We start from the raw sequence: 19,362 nt of genomic DNA on the forward strand, positions 1-19,362 counted from the left end.
TATCTGGTCATATCTGCTGACTTTATTGAAAAAGTACGTTTTTATTCCTGCTAGCCATGAAAATTCTGTTCCATCTTCGGAATCCTCGTTAGAATTGTTTACAAAGTTTTGGTTGGGGTTGCTCTTGTATAGCCCCATTGAAAGTTCCCTGTAAAAATTAATTGCAGTTGTGTGGTTCCATCTGAACTATCTTTCATTGAGTTCCATATCAAATGTATACAGTTAATCAGTTTTTTCTGTGAGCATCGTAAACTCAACCAGGCTTCTGAGGGTCAAGCTATTGTTGTTTCTATCTCCAGCACCATTTTTAAGGTTCTACAACCCAAATTGTACCCTTAGTGGCACCTGTGCACGCCTCACAGTTGGGTCCCTTTGTCCTGAGGCAGTAAGAAAATTGCAGAACAGTGACATCATAGAGGTGCCGCCTGAGAGAACACCCCGGAAGCCCTGCCTGTCGAGCAGTGCAGCAGCCTTTAGAGGTCATCTTTTCTTCAGTTGGGACATGGCTAATTCATTGTTCTTGTATTTTGGTCTCTTTTATTCCTTCACACTGCTTCCAATGGGTTCCCCACACTTTCTATGGTCCGTATCTTTGCAGTCCCACCAGAGGTGCTGGAACAGTTTTTTTTAGTGGGGGTGCTGAGAGCCATTGAACCACACTGTAAACCCTGTATATAATGGAAACCACTTCAAGCCGGGGGGTGCAGCAGCACCCCTTGTTCCAGCACCTATGGGTCTCACCTAAAGTTCTGAAATGAACCCTAGATTTGTGAATCTGAGGACCTCAAACATTAATGTACTTATCCTCACAACGATATTAAGCCCAGTTTACAGATGAGGAACTGAGTCACAGAGAGTTTAAGTGACTTGTCCAATGGCACACAGGAAGTGTACAACAGAGCCAGGAACTGAAATCTGAACTCAGTCCCAGTCTAGGCCAGTTCCGTTTCTTAACCAGATCACCATTCTTCCTGCGATAAAGTTTAGCTGTATTCTAACGTGTCAAACAAAAAGGTTATCTTTGTCTTCATCTAAAATTGGGCAAGGACTCCCAGTTCCTTGGTTATGCCTCTGCACTACTCTGTCTTTTTTTCCTACGTGGGAAGCTCCTGCAAAATCAAGGACCTTTCAAGTTTCAATTAAGAGAGGATCTGTTTCTTCAGATCATGTTCTTCTACCTCACATTCCAGCATGGGAAAACTTGATTGAAAAGATAACATCCACCATTTTAGCTTCCAGAAAAGAGTTGCTCCTGCTCTACATTATAATGCCACTGTCATAAATATAAAGGGAAGGGTAAACCCCTTTGAAATCCCTCCTGGCCAGAGGAAAAACTCCTCTCACCAGTAAAGGGTTAAGAAGCTAAAGGTAACCTCGCTGGCACCTGACCAAAATGATCAATGAGGAGACAAGATACTTTCAAAAGCTGGGAGGAGGGAGAGAAACAAAGGGTCTCAGTCTGTCTATATGCTATTTCTGCCGGGGATAGACCAGGAATGGAGTCTTAGAACTTTTAGTAAGTAATCTAGCTAGGTATGTGTTAGATTATGATTTCTTTAAATGGCTGAGAAAAGAATTGTCCTGAATAGAATAACTATTTCTGTCTGTGTATCTTTTTTGTAACTTAAGGTTTTGCCTAGAGGGGTTCTTTATGTTTTGAATCTAATTACCCTGTAAGGTATCTACCATCCTGATTTTACAGAGGTGATTTCTTTACTTCTATTTACTTCTATTTCTATTAAAAGTCTTCTTGTAAGAAAACTGAATGCTTTTTCATTGTTCTCAGATCCAAAGGTTTGGGTCTGTGGTCACCTATGAAAATTGGTGAGGCTTTTTATCCAACATTTCCCAGGAAAGGGGGGGTGCAAGTGTTGGGAGGATTGTTCATTGTTCTTAAGATCCAAGGGTCTGGGTCTGTAGTCACCTAGGCAAATTGGTGAGGCTTTTTTACCAAACCTTGTCCAGGAAATGGGGTGCAAGGTTTTGGGAAGTATTTTGGGGGGAAGGACGTTTCCAAACAGCTTTTCCCCAGTAACCAGTATTAGTTTGGTGGTGGTAGCGGCCAATCCAAGGACAAAGGGTGGAATATTTTGTACCTTGGGGAAGTTTTGACCTAAGCTGGTAAAGATAAGCTTAGGAGGTTTTTCATGCAGGTCCCCACATCTGTACCCTAGCGTTCAGAGTGGGGAAGGAACCTTGACAGCCACCATTTCATGAACACTCTTAATAGAGAATGGTCCTTGTGTGACTTGCAGTAGCACTAAAATAGTTTGTGTGTATGGTCTCTCATCATCTGCCCCCTTTGCTCCACCAATGATATTAATTTTGATGCTCTGTTTATCTGCTTTTCCTGCATCCATCTGTATGTTCTGCCACGTTGCCCTCTGTTTGGAATGTCCTCTTAATTTTAGTCCACCAAACTGCTGTCTTTCTGACAAAGAAACCACTTCTGAAAACCTATTTTTGTGTGTGTCTCAACAGAACGTGGTCCAGTAAAAGATACTACCTCTCCCACATCGTCTCTCATGTATTTTCTGTTATCCAGAATGAGTCAATATAATAAACTGTAAAGAAAATTCCTAATTACTACTGTATCTGGGCTTCCCAATACACTTCTCTATTCTGTCTTGTTTAGGTTGTAAATTTTTGGGGGGTAGGAGCTGTCTGTATGTTGTGTCTTATGCAGAGCTGAGAGTAGGGTTGCCAACTTTCTACTCGCACAAAACCAAACACCTTTGCTCCACTCCCTGCCCTGCCCCTCTTCTGAGACCCCACCCCTTCTCTGAGGCCCCATCCCCGCTCACTCCATCTCCCTTCCCTCTGTTGCTCGGTCTCCCCATCCTTACTCACGTGCTCATTTTCACCGGACTGGCTAGGGAGCTGGGGTGCGGGAGGGGGTGTGGGCTCCAGGGTGGGGCCAGAAATGAGGAGCTCAGAGTGCAGGAGGGGTCCCCAGGCTGGGGCAGGGAGTTGGAATGTGAGAGGGGGTGAGGGCTCCAGCTGGGAGTATGGGCTCTGGTGAAGGGATAGAGATGAGGGATTTGGGGTGCAGGAGGGGGCTCTGGGCTGGGACTAAGGGGTTTGGAGGGCAGGATGGGGATCAGGGCTGGGGAAGGGTGTTGGGGCACAGGAGGGGGAGTGAGGGCTCTGGCTGGGGGTGCAGGCTCTGGGGTGGGGTTGGGGAGTTTGGGGTGCAGGAGGGTGCTCCAGGTTAGGATTGCGGGATTTGGAGGGCAGGAGGGAGATCAGGGATGGGGCTGTGGCAGGGGGTTGGGGCCTGGGAGAGAGTCAGGGGTGCAGGCTCCGGGCGGCGCTTACCTCAAGTAGCTCCTGGAAGCAGTGGCATGTCCACCCTCTGGCTCCTACGTGGAGGTGCGGCCAGGTGGCTCTGCGCGCTGCCCCCTCTGCAGGCACTGCCCCCGCGGCTCCAATTGGCTGTGGTTCCTGGCCAATAGGAGCTGCACAGGCAGTGCTTGGGGTGGTGACAGCGTGCGGAAGTCCCCTGCTTGCGCCTCTGCATAGGAGCGGAGGGGGACATGCTTCCCGCGAACTGCCTGGCATGGAGGCTAGCAGTGCCGCCAACTTGGACAGTCAACGGCCTGGTCAGCGGTGCTAACTGGAGCCACCAGGATCCCTTTTTTGACTGGGTGTTCTGGTCGAAAACCGGACACCTGGTCACCCTAGCTGAGAGGAACGTTATGGGCTCTTGATAAATAATAAGAGTGATGTCTATGTAATTTATGAAGTGTTTGTATTTGGAGAGTTGGATTGGGAAAGGACCGATCTCAAAACTCTAAGGGATTCTTCGTCGAAGCCTCATGCCATAATGTAGCAGAGAAATGTTCATTTAAGAATTGAAGAAAATTTAGTTGATATTTTGTGCAGTAACCACCACAGTATTTTTACAAGGGTGTTAATTGTGTATTAGGTATTTCTACAGGGAACATTGGATTTCTTAGTGTGCTGTTTGTCCTAGCCACGTGTGGACTGGCAGGGCCAGCCCACAACATTTTGGCACCTGAGGTGGGGAGCTCAAATGATGCCCCCATGCCACCTCGCTTGGGCCAAAACTTTGAAATGCTGGGTCCTAGTGGCGCCCCCCCACAGTCTGGCACCTGAGGCAGCCACCTCAGTTCGCCTTATGGTAAGGCCAGCCCTGTGGATTGGTTACTCAATCTGTCTTTCACAGCTGGTGAACCGTAACATGATCCATGTTTTCTCCCCAGTACTGGCCACAGCTTGCATATCAAATGCTTAAACTACTGCTACAAGCTACATTAAACATTAAGAAATGGGAACAAAAACATTTTGTGGTGGTGAGATGTTTTTTTCCAACCAGTCAGTCTGATGCATAGAGAAGAATTAACAGGCTGAGATACCCACTAGTTTGACAATTTAGCATCCCGGTGTCTTATATGTGAAAAATCAGAGTAAAAAAGTCAGTTAGAAGCCCTACTCTTCCTACCTATGTTTAATAAGGAGAAAAAGGTGGTAATCTACAGTAGCAGGCTGATGAATGTTGTCTTTCGCGAAAAGTAGGAGTTCTTAAATTTCATACCAAGAAGGTAGATTAAGGAAATTAATTCCTCTGAGGTGCAAGAGACTGTGACCTCAACTGAGCAAAGCTACTCCTCAAAGCACTTAAACACATACTTAAGTCCTGTTGTAATGGGATGTAAGTATGTGCCCAAAATTAAGTGTGTTGCTCAATAGATATGGACAGCTGAATTGGGACCTATAAGCCTTCCTGCTTTCAGCTGTGTATGCTGGTACCCTGGAACGCAATTTAGGATTCCTATTTATATGTCCAGTACAGCATGTGCTGATTCACCCATTGCCATTCAAATACAGAAGTGTTTTAGTGTTCAGCTTTAGTACATTCTTTGAATGCTTTGGATTGCAGTAATTTCACTGAAGAATTCACCTTCCACTAAGAAATTGTTATCTTTTTTGCCACTGTGCTATGTTCAGTAAGACTATTTTCTGTACATTTTGTAGCACTTAAAAATAGTTGGGTTTCTTTCTCTCATTGTTTTCAGTCAATGAACCTTACTCACAATGTGGCTGGTTTTTAGTTGCAGAGGAAAAAGGAATAACAGGTATGCATTGCCTGGAAGTATGGTGCCTAACGTGTTCCCAGTCACCAAAATGTGTTAAACCAATAACTCATACTTTGAAAGTAACAATCCCCTTCACTGTGTGCTGTGCTTTTGTACAACCTTGTGAGCCATGTTTGGTTGTTGGTTGTCCTGACAGTTGTTTAGTATTCCATGAGGTGAAAAAACAATTAATTGTGTCTATAAATAGATTAAAAAAATGAATCCATGTGCTTTTCTGTCAGTTTTTCAGTTTGTTGTCCATGGGCCTTATATTCCCTTTATTTACTCCCCTTTATGTTTGTTTGAATTGGGGTAATAAACATATCAATAAAATTGCTACACACTTACTCCTATTAGTGCCATAGGAGCAGCTGCAAATGTTTAACAAAGCATTAATTTAAAAGTTTCTTTTATTCAATATAAAGTTCATTGGATTTCCTGCTTATAGTGAATTAAACAGTCCAATACAAGTGCAAGTAAAACATGGTATATGACAGTCTACCACCATGATTCTTAGATGGAATACTGACACAGTTATATGTACTACAATGCAAACTACTATGTTTTTCTTCATTTGTTTGGGGTTTTGTTTGCCTTGCCTCTCCTCTCTGAGGGTTGAATTATGATACAGACTGGATTATCCTGAAATTTTTTATGCTAGAAGAAACTCTCAAAATGGGTTCTGGTTATTAAGCTTAAATTCTTTTGCACACTTGTCCCCCTTGATCTGATTCTAAGATAAGAATGAGGTTAACTCTAGGCATCACGTTACTTCTACTCTGATAAAAGTGTTTGTTTCTATTGTCAGTAGTGGAACTTAGTTACTGCATTTGTTAACGTTTTTGTTAATAAGACATTTAGGTCATACAAATACAAATTGTGTTAAGTGATACATTTATTTACAAACTCTTTTATTTTCAGAGCTACAGCTCAGAGTAGGGGTTACCAGTACTTTGCCTCGACCAAGTCAAATCAAACAGAAGGTGGAGGATAAATGTGAATGTGTCTGATTATGATATTGAAAGATGTATGGTCTGGAAGTACCAAGTTTATGCATCCTCATGGATACAAAGGAACCATTGTTCTTTTAGTGTTCTGTCTTTTAGTTTTTAATGTACTCTTGAACTATAATTTTCATTTGTTTGCAATCATTGGTTACATATGGCTGTTGAGAAGAATAATCTATAACATACAGAACAGTAACATGAGACTAAACCATTGTTAATTAAGATGTATTCTTTTAGCTGATTCTTCTCCCAATTCTGCAGTGTGAATTTAATAGTGAACTTATCAACTTTTTAAAATTCCTAAAAGGTTGTGATATCACTAGTGATTTAATGAAAGTCCCAATTAAAAACAAACAAACCTTCTATGGCTCTTGTTTTTATTTACTTTGTCAAACAGCAGTTAGAAAAAACTATTAATCTAAAAAGGCTGACAGAGAGAGTAGATAGGAAATGCTGGGGAGGCCGGTGGGAGGGAATCAATAGGATTTATAGCACTTCTTGCATTATTGCCACATTTTTTGTGGATGTTGCAGAGGAAGGGAATCTTCAGAAAGGTTTTGAATGGACAAAGCATAACCTTATGAAAGACTGGGAAAGAGAGGGTATTCCGCACATATAGAGACAAACCTGGAAAAAGTTCTAGGGATGGCTATGGGAGAGGAGGGTAAATGGGGCATTAAGGCTGACGTCACTTCTGAAAGTGAGCGAATGTAATAGGGCCCCAATCCAGCACAGCATTTAAGCATGTGTATAACTTTAAAGATGTGACAAGTCAGACTAGTCACATCCTTGAAATGATATACATACTTAAGTGCTTTCCTGGATCGGTGTCTTAAATGCTAGCTGAGAGTGGTAGGTCAGAGGAATGTAGAGTAGTTTGCTTTTGAAGGAAGAGGGCAGAAGTTGAAACTTTATAGAGTTGGCTGGGGACTTAAAAGAAGTAGGGAGGATGTGTTCTGACTGGGTGTGGAATGCCTTTTTACCTGTTGCATTTTTGGTGGATTCAGATGGCATTATCACACGTGTGAGGAGGTTGTTGTGATAATCAATACACAAGGTTATCAAGATGTAACAGTTATGTGCTGCTATTTAGGTTCGGTATGTCCTGTCTGGAAATAAATTGATAATTTTAATATAATGTAAAACAATGTTACATGCCTTACTGTCAAGGTGGACATTTTATTAATGAAAACAGGATTTTATGTGTCAAATTGAGGCTTCAAATTGTGTCCATCATGGAGTTTGGCCAGTGATCCTATACTAAACATCCTAGATGAAATTTTCAAAATTCATTTAGGAGTGGAAGTCTCATTGAAACTCAATGTTTGAAAATGAGATTAGCCTCACCCACCTTGTTTCTCACCATTTGTTGTTGATTTTAGCTGCTGGAATGAGACAATTGCTTACTAGTTTCCTGCCTCCCCGCCCCAAAATCCACTTACCCTTACCATTGTTACTAGTTTCACTTTGTATTTTCAATGTCCGTTTTCTCATTTTTGTTTTTATGTTCCATTTGTTTTTGTTAAGTTACATTTGCAGTCCATGTGCCATTTTTTTGTTCTTTAATTTGAGTTAAACCCAATTTATTTGGGTATTTTCAATGTTCTTCATTAAGAACAATGCTCATAAAGGCTTCATTGTTGTCTTTATGAACTGTGTAACCTAACGAATAGTAAAACTATGAGAGATCATGCTGCATTAGAACCAAAAGCCTACCATAGAATTTTGTTTGGAAAAATGCTAGAGGCTTTGAGCCATCAAATAGATTCCAGCTGTGTAATTTGAAAATCAAATTGTAATAACATCCAAACATAAAGTAAAATAATACCATTTGTGGCTTGAACTCAATCGTTCTAAATAATGGTGAGAGTCATAAATGAGTATCATCTTTTTAAATCATTGCTTTAGAAGGGTTTTCTCATCTTAACAGTGGCAATTGTGAATGAAAAATAAATACAAATATTTCTGACCCTTTCGGATACAATAGTCTTGTTTTAAGAGATTATAGTTCATAATTGAAGAGTTAATTCAGGTTTCAAACATATAATAAGTTCATATTTTTATTGTAATTTGGTTAAGGTAGGTGGGGTGTGTGTGTGTGTGTTAGGTAGACTTTGTATACTGTACACATGTTGTTGTAGTGTGTGTATATATAAAAGCTGCATGTAAATAGTGATTGTAGCATTTGACAAATTGCTTTTGTCAAGCACCCTGGAACTCCTGACATGCACTCTGTCCACTAATCCCTTACTTTCACGACTGCTTCTAGTTTTCCTAGCCTCTGTACAGCTTCTACCAGCCATACTTCCATTAAAAAAAGAACACACTGCCAGAGGAATATTACCTTCCTCCATCTAATATATGGAATTTCCTCCCCCAGAATTACATCAAATTGAGGTGAATATTCAATTCTGACAAATTGTATCTTGTGACCTATGAGGGCTAGAATGGGAGTTTAAAACCATTAGAAAGGGGAGGAGATTCCGTTTTTCTGTTGGGAAACACCACTAGTTCTTCGGAAAGATCCAGGATAGCTGACTTAAAAATTGCAATATTATAGCACATGGAGAAACTATTGTAGAAACCTATAAGAACTATCTAAAATATACTAGTTATGATGACTCTTGTCTGCAGAGCTTTTTATTACTGAACTCATGGTTACTGGACTTTGGCTGGCTTTGCAGTAAATATCAAATATTTATATTTTGATAATATAATAATATAATTATATATATATAATATCAAATATAATAATTTGATATTATATATATAATATCAAAAATATCAACAAAAATGGTAAAACTCTAAACATTTCCTGTAAAGTATGTGACATACAGAAGATACATGATGACATAATATAAAGCTTTTATTGATATTCATTTGGGGTGGCTGCATTACTTACATGAGTGGGCTCTGAGCTTATCTCAAATGAGTGGCAATAATACTTTATATCACAGCATCATGTTTTTTCTATACTTGTTCTTTCAGTGTTTTGTGTGTGTGTGTGTGTGTGTGTGTGTGTGTGTGTGTGTGTGTGTGTGTGTGAGAGAGAGAGATTCAACTGATCAGGACATACAGGTGAATGAACAACACACAAGGGATGGATTTTAAGCATCAGGAAGTAATGTTGTTCAACACTGGAGGGAAACACTTCCCGCTCCCACATAGTAGGCATTTATCCATGGCAGTGTTCAGGAGTCCCACTAAACAACCAGTAACTCGACCCACCTAGGCCCACTCCTTGGATTCAGCTCACTTCTGAATCCTCCCCACCTTTTCCCACATGGAGGGATATAGAAGTTGCCAAAAGAGGATATCAGCCTGCAAGAACTTCAGGTCTCCTTTTTTCCTATTGGCAAAACCATAAACGCCAATTCTGTGGGTGCTCCAGGGCTGGAGCATTCATGGGGGAAAAAAAATGGCGGGCAGCCCCCCTGTCAGTAGCTCCACCTTCCCCCAGCGCCTCCCACCTGCTGCGGATCAGCTGTTCCTCGGCATGCAGGAGGTGCTGGGGGAAGGGGGCAGGAGTGAGGGCAGGGTATGCTTGGGGGAGGGGTGGAATGGGACAGGAAGAGGAAGACAGAGGTGGTGCGGGGACAGGGCAGGGTAGGAGTGGGGCTTTGGGGAAAAGGGTGGAGTGGGGACAGGGTAGGGGTGGGTACTTGGGGGAAGGGGTGGAATGGGGGCAGGGCCTGTGGTAGAGCCGGGGGGGAGCACCTCCCAGCACATTAGAAAGTTGGTGCCTATGGGCAAAAGGACCACCACCATGATATTTACCTCTTGGAGCTGGTCCCTTTTAGCCTTTACCCATAGTGGACACTGGCCACAAGTTAAACACTCTTACTTTGCTAATATTAAATATTAAGACTTATTGTTATAACCTAACAGTATCTCAATGATGCTGTGAGGAAGGCAAAAAACTCCATCATACCTCTTGCCAGTTTTGTCCAAAGGGAAAAAAACCTTCCTGATCCTGAAACAGGTGATCAGTCAGACCTGCAGCATCCTAAAAAACATGGCACGAACACTGCAACAAAGAGGAGGGAGAGTGGGGAAGCTAGCCAGAGCAAGACATTTTTGAAAAGCCTACAGGAGTTTAACTAGGTGGTAGGGGCCACGAGAGCCAATTGGTTAGCTTGTTCACCCATCCCCAGCCAGTGGTTAGGTGATGGGCCCAAAGTGGGGGCGTCTATGGCCCACATACCTACAAGCACTGCATCCATCCCAGGCAGTCCATTGAACATTCCTTCCCAGTTGATTGTGGACAGATACCATCCATGTAAAACTGTCAATGTGCCTAAATCCTCATTAGCAACATGCCTACTGTTAAAATCTTGGACTTGTCCTATAGAGACTTCCAGTCCTGCCAAAGAGTATGATAGTTTGTTTAAAATGGAAAAGAGACATAAGAGCTAGACTAAGATAACTTGAGACCAAGTCTGTATTTGAATGTAGTTCTTCAATAGTGAAAGGCGAGGACTGCTGTCCTCAGAAAATGTATCTTTAGTAATATTTTAAAATTCTTATAACAAAACCCCTGGGATTGAAAGATCCTGGCTCCAAATCAACCTTTACCTCTGCTTCTTAGAAAGTCTATTCTGATTGTGACTGTTTTGCCCTTTTTAGAAGCAGACCTAAGGGCTTGACCCAGAGTATTTCTATTGACTTCCCTGGGCTTTAGTTCAGACCCTAAGACACTCAGTACATTAGCCAAATGTATTAATGACTGTATTCATACCTGGGCACCAGCTGTACAACATATGGAAACAATAGCATTTCTTTTCTCAGTAACTGTGCACTTAGACTACCTCAAAAGACATGCCCCTGTATACCTAGGACTCGTATGGTAAAGTGGAGGCAGTTTCAGAAAAAAGCTACAGGGGTTTGAGGAGATGATGCCTCTATGATTAGAACTTCTCTCAGAATGATGTAAAAAATCCTGAAAAGCCAAGAAGAGAGTTGAAGTAGCCATTTTCTAAAACTATGTTCGGGTACATACATCAGAAATACTGAAAATCCATAGTTAGCATTGTATTATTCTGTCCTGTTAAGAATTAGTATTAAAGCAATCTGTGTTTAAAGTGCATTATGTGCCACTGAAGCGGGGAAAAAATCATCTTCCCCTATGAACATTCTATCTTTTTCTTTTTTTAGATCACCTTTTGCTGCTGTGACAGATTACTCAGTAACGAGAAATAATGTCATACAGCTCTGCCTGGAATTAACAACAATTGTACAACAGGTATGAGACTATACACTTATTCTCATTTGAATTTATTGTTGCCTATTTAATGGTAAGTGGCCCTTTGCAACTAAATTGAATCATTTTGTCACCCATTTTTCTGTGTCCAGTTACAGCTTAAAAGGAAAACGGTTGTGTTAGTAAAACACTTTTTAGAAATGTCTGTTTCAATATCTGCATAACTTTGATTTTGGCTGTCCTATGCATGTACTTCTCTCCTGTGTTGCAATGCTGAGCTTTATTGTGAATTCCTTAGTCTATATAATTGTCAAGTTGAAAATTCCTATTTGATATTGTATTTTACTTGTAATAGTTTCTCACTTATTTTTCATTAAATGGAGTAGTTCAGAAGATCTCTTTGTATTACTCTGCATTTGTGCAGTCACCTTCATTTTTGCACAATTCATAATACCTAGAATCTTCTGCAGATAGTGTATATTTTCTGATCTGTCTAAAATGTTATATTTAGTTTTCTTAAATTCGGACTTCAAGAGAGCCACAAGCAGTTACTTAGTCTTTTGCTTAAAGGTCTGACTTCACTTTCCCAAATAGAAGGGAAAATTGCTTGCATTCTGAGGGTGTATATAACCTAGAACCTTCCCCAGTTTCCATAATTTTGGGGGGATTTACTGATGAAAAGTTCTATAGAACAATAATACCATTGTGTGTCTGCAGTTTAGACCTGTCCCCACTCTTGGCTATCCTTCTTCCAGTAAAAGTGAAAAGCAACTTTTGTTATAGTCCAAACCAGTGTTGGCACCCACTCCATTAGATGGATTAATGCTAGAAATTAAAGTAGTTCTCTTCAGCTGAGTGATATACCTTTGATTCGAACAGCCCAAAGATCTGTCCTGGTGTTTTCCAGTGCCCCTATGATTAACGTGGCTGTAATCAATTGCCTTTAAATCTTGTTAATTATATAGGTTTAGTTAATACCCCTGTTTGTTATCTAATTTTTGAGGGGCCAGTTGTGAATTCCCATTCAACAGTGAATTAATTTTATAGGCTATCCAGAGAGTCTACCCTATTTTATCTCATGATGTTTTTGTTTCTTAAAAATGCAAAGCTGAAGGACTGCTTATTTGTTAGTTATGATTCCTGACTGGAGAATAGATGGCGTGAGGGATTAGATAATAAATTCTGTATTTTGGATGGATTATTTTTAAATGAAAGGATGGTTTTGTTTGCTTTGGAATATTTTAGTCCTTATGAGTTGTTATTCATTTCTATGAACCTGTTGTGCCCCTTGCTTTTTGATTTGACCTGTGCAAACCCAGTAGAATTCAGCTTACAGTGGCGTATTGACAAAATCAAACCTGTAGTTTGGGTCTGAGGGTTTTATTGAAGGCTAGAGTTGTACCTTCAGGCGTGTTGGAAGTTAGAGCTGAACAAACTCAAAACCACAAGAGCTCAATCAAAGCTTTAATCCTTCCTGCCCCACAAATTACTCCATATCTACTAACCCCCCACTCACACACTGATCCTATTGATTATTAGTGTTCTCAGGGTGGAATGCTGGTCGCTGCTTCCCTGGGCTTGGCCTATTCCTGGTGATTAAGAGGTACCAGTTAACTGCCCCTCCCATTGTCTATTTTTTGGTGCGGACAAGAGACTCAAAAGATTCCCACTGACCAAAAATGTTCAGTTTTTCAATGGAGGTTGGGAAGCATCCTGATTTATCTCCCCCCCCCCAACTGCTTTCCAGTAAAAAGTGGGAGGGAGGCTGACTTGCCTGTTGCAGTAGGCTGTGCTCTAAGGCCAGGGATAGAATCATAGAAGATTAGGGTTGGAAGAGACCTCAGGAGGTCATCTACTCCAATCCCCTACTCAAAGCAGGACCAACACCAACTAAATCATCCCAGCCCGGGCTTTGTCAAGCTGGGCCTTAAAAACCTCTAAGGATGGAGATTCCACCACCTCCCTATGTAACCCATTCCAGTGCTTCACCACCCTCCTAGTGAAATAGTGTTTCCTAATATCCAACCTACACCTCCTCCACTTCAATTTGAGACCATTGTTCCTTGTTCTGTCATCTGCCACCACTGAGAACAGCCAAGCTCCATCCTCTTTGGAACCCCCCTTCAGGTAGTCGAAGACTGCTATCAAATCCCCCCTCACTCTTCTCTTCCTCAGACTAAACAAGCCCAGTTCCCTCAGTCTTTCCCCGTAAGTCATGTGCCCCAGCTCTCTAATCATTCTCTTGGCTCTCTGCTGGACTCTCTCCAATTTGTCCACATCTTTTCTGTAGTGGGGGGCCCAAAACTAGATGCAGTCCTCCAGAAGTGGCCTCACTAGTGCTGAATAGAGGGGAATAATCACTCCCCTCGATCTGCTGGCAATGCTCCTACTAATGCAGCCCAATATGTTGTTAGTCTTCTTGGCAACAAGGACACACTGCTGACTCATATAGAAACTATGGGCTTCATTTCCTATTGCCAGAGAATACCTAATTACCGTGCCAAGCCTTATTGGACTCTACTTACTCAAAGTAATGCAGGGCTTCTGCAGTAGAAGGGGGTTGGTTTTTCTCTCATGTCCATATGGGAAGTTGTGGGAGAGGGAAGTCAGACAGCTTTCCTTACCACCCAGAAGGCAGTGCCCCTGTCTGGTTGCTCACCAAAAATGAAGGAAGAGGGCAGCTGTCAAGAAATGGAGTGTTGAGGCATGGTGGGAGGGAGGTGGGCCAGCCAATTGGCTGGTTTGGGGCACAGAACTTCTGTGAGATTTCACCATTGTGAAAACCAGCCATTTGAATGGCTTTATTTGTTTGCTATTAACTTTTGGCCAGCTTGGTTTGACTTATCTTTGTATCTTGTGCAACAAATATGTCTTGCCTTGGTTGTATAATAAATTCTTTCTACTTCTTTTTTTAAAGTCAGTAATTTTACAATTCCAGAATTTGATTGAGTTTGCATTTCATTTGGCTAAGAGAAGAACTAAGCGCTCTAGTTGGTTTCTTTGTGGTTTAAAGTATGTGTTTGTCCTACAAAACTTATTAGAGCCCTTCTTGTGCTTTGCGAAAAGGGCCATACCTCAGAGGATGGCTGTGTGGGCATCTCTTGCCAAAGTTGCACCTGTCACTATCTGTAGTCATGGCTGTAGGTCAGGAGTAGTCAATTATATTTTTGTCAAGGTCCATATTTCTTGGACAAGGTATAGTCAAGGTCCAGACTCCAGAGAAAATAATAAAAAATAAGAATAATGATTACAATAAATAAATAAAAAGATTTCAGGGTCTGTTCAAAAGTGTCTGGTGGTCCGAATTTGGCCTGCGGTCCACCTATTGACACCCTTGCTTTATGTCATTGTCTGTCACTTAATGTGACTGAAAATGCCTCCTATTCCTTTTCACAGGTCTATTTTTTTTTTTTACTAACTGGGGAGCTTGTAACTTATCAATCATTTCCTCACAAATTCATCCCCCTTGTCATTACTGCCAGTTCCTTACATTTTTTGGAAAGTACATTCAACCTTTGAAACTGGGGAGGTCTGAGAGTTAGTCACCTACAGGAGTAACAGCAAATTTTATTCACTTGCCACGACAAAAGAGAAGACTCATCATCCCCAAAGGTAACAGTAAGCCCCAATCAAGAAAGCACTGCAGCATGACACTTAACATGTGCTGAAGCTATCTTGGGACTTTAGTCAGGACAGGGACAATGATAAATTCCATTGCTGGTCCCAAACTCATCTGTTCTGATTTTTATTTACAGTACATATGTTCCATTCCGGTAACTTAGTATCTATTCACTGATCTTTTGTTTCATATGATCATAGAGTTTAAGGCCAGAAGAGACTACTAGATCATCTAGTCTGACCTCCTGTATATCACAGGCCACGAGCACCACCTAGCACCCTCACACTAAATCCAACAATGGCAATTAAACCAAAGTACATGAGACCCCCCAGGAGATTAGACTATTATGTGCAGGTAGAGAGTAGGAGGGATCGAGGTGCACCAGTGCTCAAGGCCCGCTCAATGGCAGAGAAATGACGAAGTGAGATATGCCCAGATAATCCTGGCAGGTGAGCTGCATCCACATGCTACTGAGGAAGGTGAAAACCCCCTGAAGTCTCTGCTAATCTGACCTCGGGAAAAATTCCTGCCTGACCCCATGTGTGGTGATCAGTTGGACCCTGAGCATGTGAGCAAGAACCAGCCAGACAAGCATCTGAGAGAGAGAATGGTTTATGCCACTTCAGAGCCCTGGCCCATCCTGCCCAGTGTCCCATCTCCAGCCTTGGTCATCCCTCAAGCTTCAGAGAAAGGAGATTAAAAAAATCCCAGAATACATTGACATAGGTGGGGAGAATCTATTCCTGACCCTTGCTGGTGGCCAAATAAAACCCTGAAGCATGAGCTTTAGGAACATAAGACATAAACCAGAAGTGAGACCCAGGGCTGTTGAGCCCTGCCTACCACCATCACAAGTAATTCCATCATATGGCTGCACTCACAAATTTGTCTAGCGCTCTCTCTCAAAACTAACTAAATTGTTTGCCCCCACAGTTCCTGTTGGCAGGCTGTTCCAGAACCTTATCCCCCTTATGGTTAGAAACCTTCTTCTAATTTCCAGTCTGAATTTGTTTATGGCCAGCTTATATCCCCTTTGTTCTTGTTCCAACATTGTCCTTTAGCTTAAATAGCTCTTCACTCTCCCTAGTGTTTACCCCACTACTGTATTTATGGAGAACAATCGTATCCCTTCCCAGGCTTCTTTTTGCTAGACTAAACAAGCCAAGTGCGTCCAGTATCCGCTCATAAAATAGGCCCTCCATTCCTCTGATCTTCCGAGTAGATCTTCTCTGTACCTGTTTCAGTTTAAATTCATTTTTCTTGAGTATGGATGATCAGAATTGTAAACCGTATTTAAGTATTCCAAATTGAATACAGTTAAATTCCCCAGTGTACTACTGTTGTGGGCTACAAACTGAATGTCTAAATGTTGCATCAGCTTTTTAATCTCCGATTCTCTTTTCTTCTGCATTTAAAATACTTCTATGTGAGTTTACAAAAGTCCTATACCTGAACTTAGCTATTAAGAGGCTTTTTAAAAAGACAAGTGGTGTTTTTAAATGTCTACACATAAAGCGTGCATTTGCTTAAGTTCTGTCTTTGGCTCTTGTAAATTGTTGTCAGGCAGCTTTTTCATATACAGTTTAAAAATAGCACCCTGAGCTTCAGCGTGCGGTGAATGAGGCCTGTGAGGATTCAAACCCAATTTTTGTATCACTCACTTACAGCTGAAAAGTCTTCAGAATTATTAACAAAAACACTGTTCTCTAGCTAAAGTGGGTAAAATTAAACTGGCATATTTAAATAATTTTGCTGGTTTGAGGTTAATTGTAGGGATAATGTTTGGCATAAAGAGATTACATTTTTCTGTTATCCTTACAAACTGGATAATGAAGAAGAAATTGGCAGAGTTTTGAAAGTATGGAGTCTAGGAAAATGAGGTGTAATACAGAGTTCTTAAGACAAGCCATTGTATATAATTAAGGCTAAGATTTTGTCATGATTATTTTTAGTAAAAGTCATGGACAGGTCATGGGCAAGAAACAAAAATTCACGGAAGCTCTGACCTGTCTGTGACTTTTGCTGCTGTGGCCCCATAGTTTCTCCCTACCCACAACATGGTGGCTGGGAGTTGTGGGGTTCCCCCTTTGCTCACGGCAGCTGGAAGCTGTGCAGGGGTGGGCTCCATCCACAGCAGCTGGGAGCTCAAGGGTGACTATACTTCCCAAAGAGAAAATGGGACACTCCCAGCTGCTCACCTGATGCATCCCCTTCCCCCTGTGCGAGGCTGTCACCCGTCACTGGAACCCTGAGGAGGGCCTCCTCAGGAGTCTGTCACCTGTTGCTGGAACCTTGCAGGGGGCCCACTGTCACCTGTTGCTGGAACCCTGCTAGGGCCTCACTGGCTGCCAGCTCCAGAGTCCAACAGCCCCTGGGGCTGAAGCAGAGAATGTCACAGAGTTCTCTGAAAGTCACCGATTCCGTGACTTCCATGACCTCTGTGACATAAATGTAGTCTTATATATAGTGCAATATAGTATATGTTAAACATTATATTAACTAGTTCATTTTCTATTTTAATTACAAGTAACTGTTCTGTATTTGTCTGCCGCAGAAATGGATATCTGCCATTGACAAATAGTTTCCTCAGCGCATTGCAGGCTATTATTGTAACCTGAAGAAAACTCTGTTCACACTAAACATCTACTTTTCTGCTGTTGTACTATTTGGCCTAATTTTTTTTTGTTCTGGGACTTTAGTGTTATTAAGTAGTAGCTTTATCTTCCAACTTTCATCTTGGGAACTCTGGCATAGTTGAAACAAGTCCTAACTAGTAGCTGATTTCTGAGCTGTAATGCAAGTCAATTTTACTGATACTCTTCTATTAACTCTGGAGACTTCAAAGGCTATCTTTATTAAAACATCTCAGACCTAGAGAAAAACCTTAGATTCCAGAGGTATTGCAAATCGTGGCAGTTCAGACATCCTTCTCTGCCACTTCCATTACAGGGTTATATAGGCTTTGTATCTTGAAGTTGTTCAGGGTCCAGTTCTGCCACCCATATGTAGAGAAAGATCTTACTCCACAAGAGTGCAGTTGAGATCAGTGAGGTAGTTTGTGGAGTAAAGTTCCATTTGGCATGAGTAAAGGTGCCAGAAGTAGGCCCTAGGAGATTTAAGTAATCTTCTTAAGAAAGTAGATGATCACTTTGCAGCTGCATTGCAGAAGCTTTGACTGTGTTCACTGCTAAGCAGAGTCAAAAGGACATGATACAACAATTTTTCTCACAGCACCATTTCTGATAAAGCGTGTCCATTGGCATTGGGTGTTTTTCTAACTTTACTTTTTTCTATGTTTCCAGGAGAAGAGGCTGTAATATTTATACTTGGGTGTGAACAAATGGTTACAATGCTAATATTATTTTATAAGCAGGCTACCACAGCTCTACTGGAGGCACTCTTTAAAAAAATCCTGGAAAATGTTTAACTTTATTGTTAGGCCAGTAATAAGAGAAAAAACTATGATAATCAGTCTGAAGGAATTATATTGTGGGACAATTTGAAATTAGGTTATACTTACTCCTGTTGACCTTCACCCTTAACTATGAATGCCTTGATCCTGCTCCTACTGAAATCATTGCAAAGCCCACATTGACTCCATTGGGTTCAGAATTGATCTCATTGTGATGGATTCAATCACAGAAACCCCCTTGGGACTGTCACCTGTGCTGAGACTAACTCTGAGCCCATTTTCTCTGCCAGTTTGGGTCTCCAGAACCCTGCCTTGTCGAGCCAGGCACGCCAGTCTGCTCCAACACAGACCCAGGTCTGAACCACGCACCCCAAAGCTGCAGACTTAACTGAAAACAGCTTAAGAAGTGCTCCTGTCTCTAGCACCCAGACACCCAGCTCCCAATTGGATCCAAACCCCAAATAAATCCATTCTATTCTGTATAAAGCTTATACAGGGTAAACTAATAAATTGTCTTTCCTCTATAACACTGACAGAGAGATATGCACAGCTGTTTGCTCCCCCAGGTATTAATTAATAAGCAAATGTGATTTTATTAAGTATAAAAAGTAGGATTTAAAGTGATTCCAAGTAATAATAGACAGAACAAAGTAATTTACCAAGTGAAACAAAACAAAACACAACAAATCTAAGCCTAATATAGTAGGAAACTGAATACAGGTGAATCTCACCCTCAGAGATGTCCCAGTAATCTTCTTTCACAGCCTGGACTCCTTCCTAGTCTGTGTCCAGCAATCACTCACACCCCTGTAGTTACTGTCCTTTGTTCCAGTTTCTTTCAGGCATGTCTTGGGGGTGGAGAGGCCATCGCTTGAGCCAGCTGAAGACAAAATAGAGCGGTTTCCAGGGCCTTTTATATTCTCTCTTGTGGGCGGAAACCCCTTTTTCCTTCTGTGCAAAGTCACAACAACAAGATGGAGTTTGTAGCCACCTGGGCAAGTCACATGTCCATGAATGGTTCAGCA

At 41.6% G+C, this 19,362-nt stretch overlaps 1 protein-coding gene across 6 annotated transcripts in view; it reads left to right on the top strand.

Moving 5' to 3' along the window:
* The window catches only part of CNKSR2 (connector enhancer of kinase suppressor of Ras 2), a 375,664-nt gene that overhangs the window by 84,372 nt on the left and 271,930 nt on the right, over window positions 1–19,362 (top strand). For all 6 annotated transcript variants that reach the window (XM_074968071.1, XM_074968093.1, XM_074968061.1 and 3 more), the window contains one exon: window positions 11,261–11,348. In XM_074968071.1, coding sequence (XP_074824172.1) covers window positions 11,261–11,348 — 88 coding nt within the window. The remainder of the gene's footprint in view (window positions 1–11,260; window positions 11,349–19,362) is intronic.

Source organism: Natator depressus, chromosome 1, assembly GCF_965152275.1.
Source record: "Natator depressus isolate rNatDep1 chromosome 1, rNatDep2.hap1, whole genome shotgun sequence".
Lineage (NCBI taxonomy): Eukaryota > Metazoa > Chordata > Testudines > Cheloniidae > Natator > Natator depressus.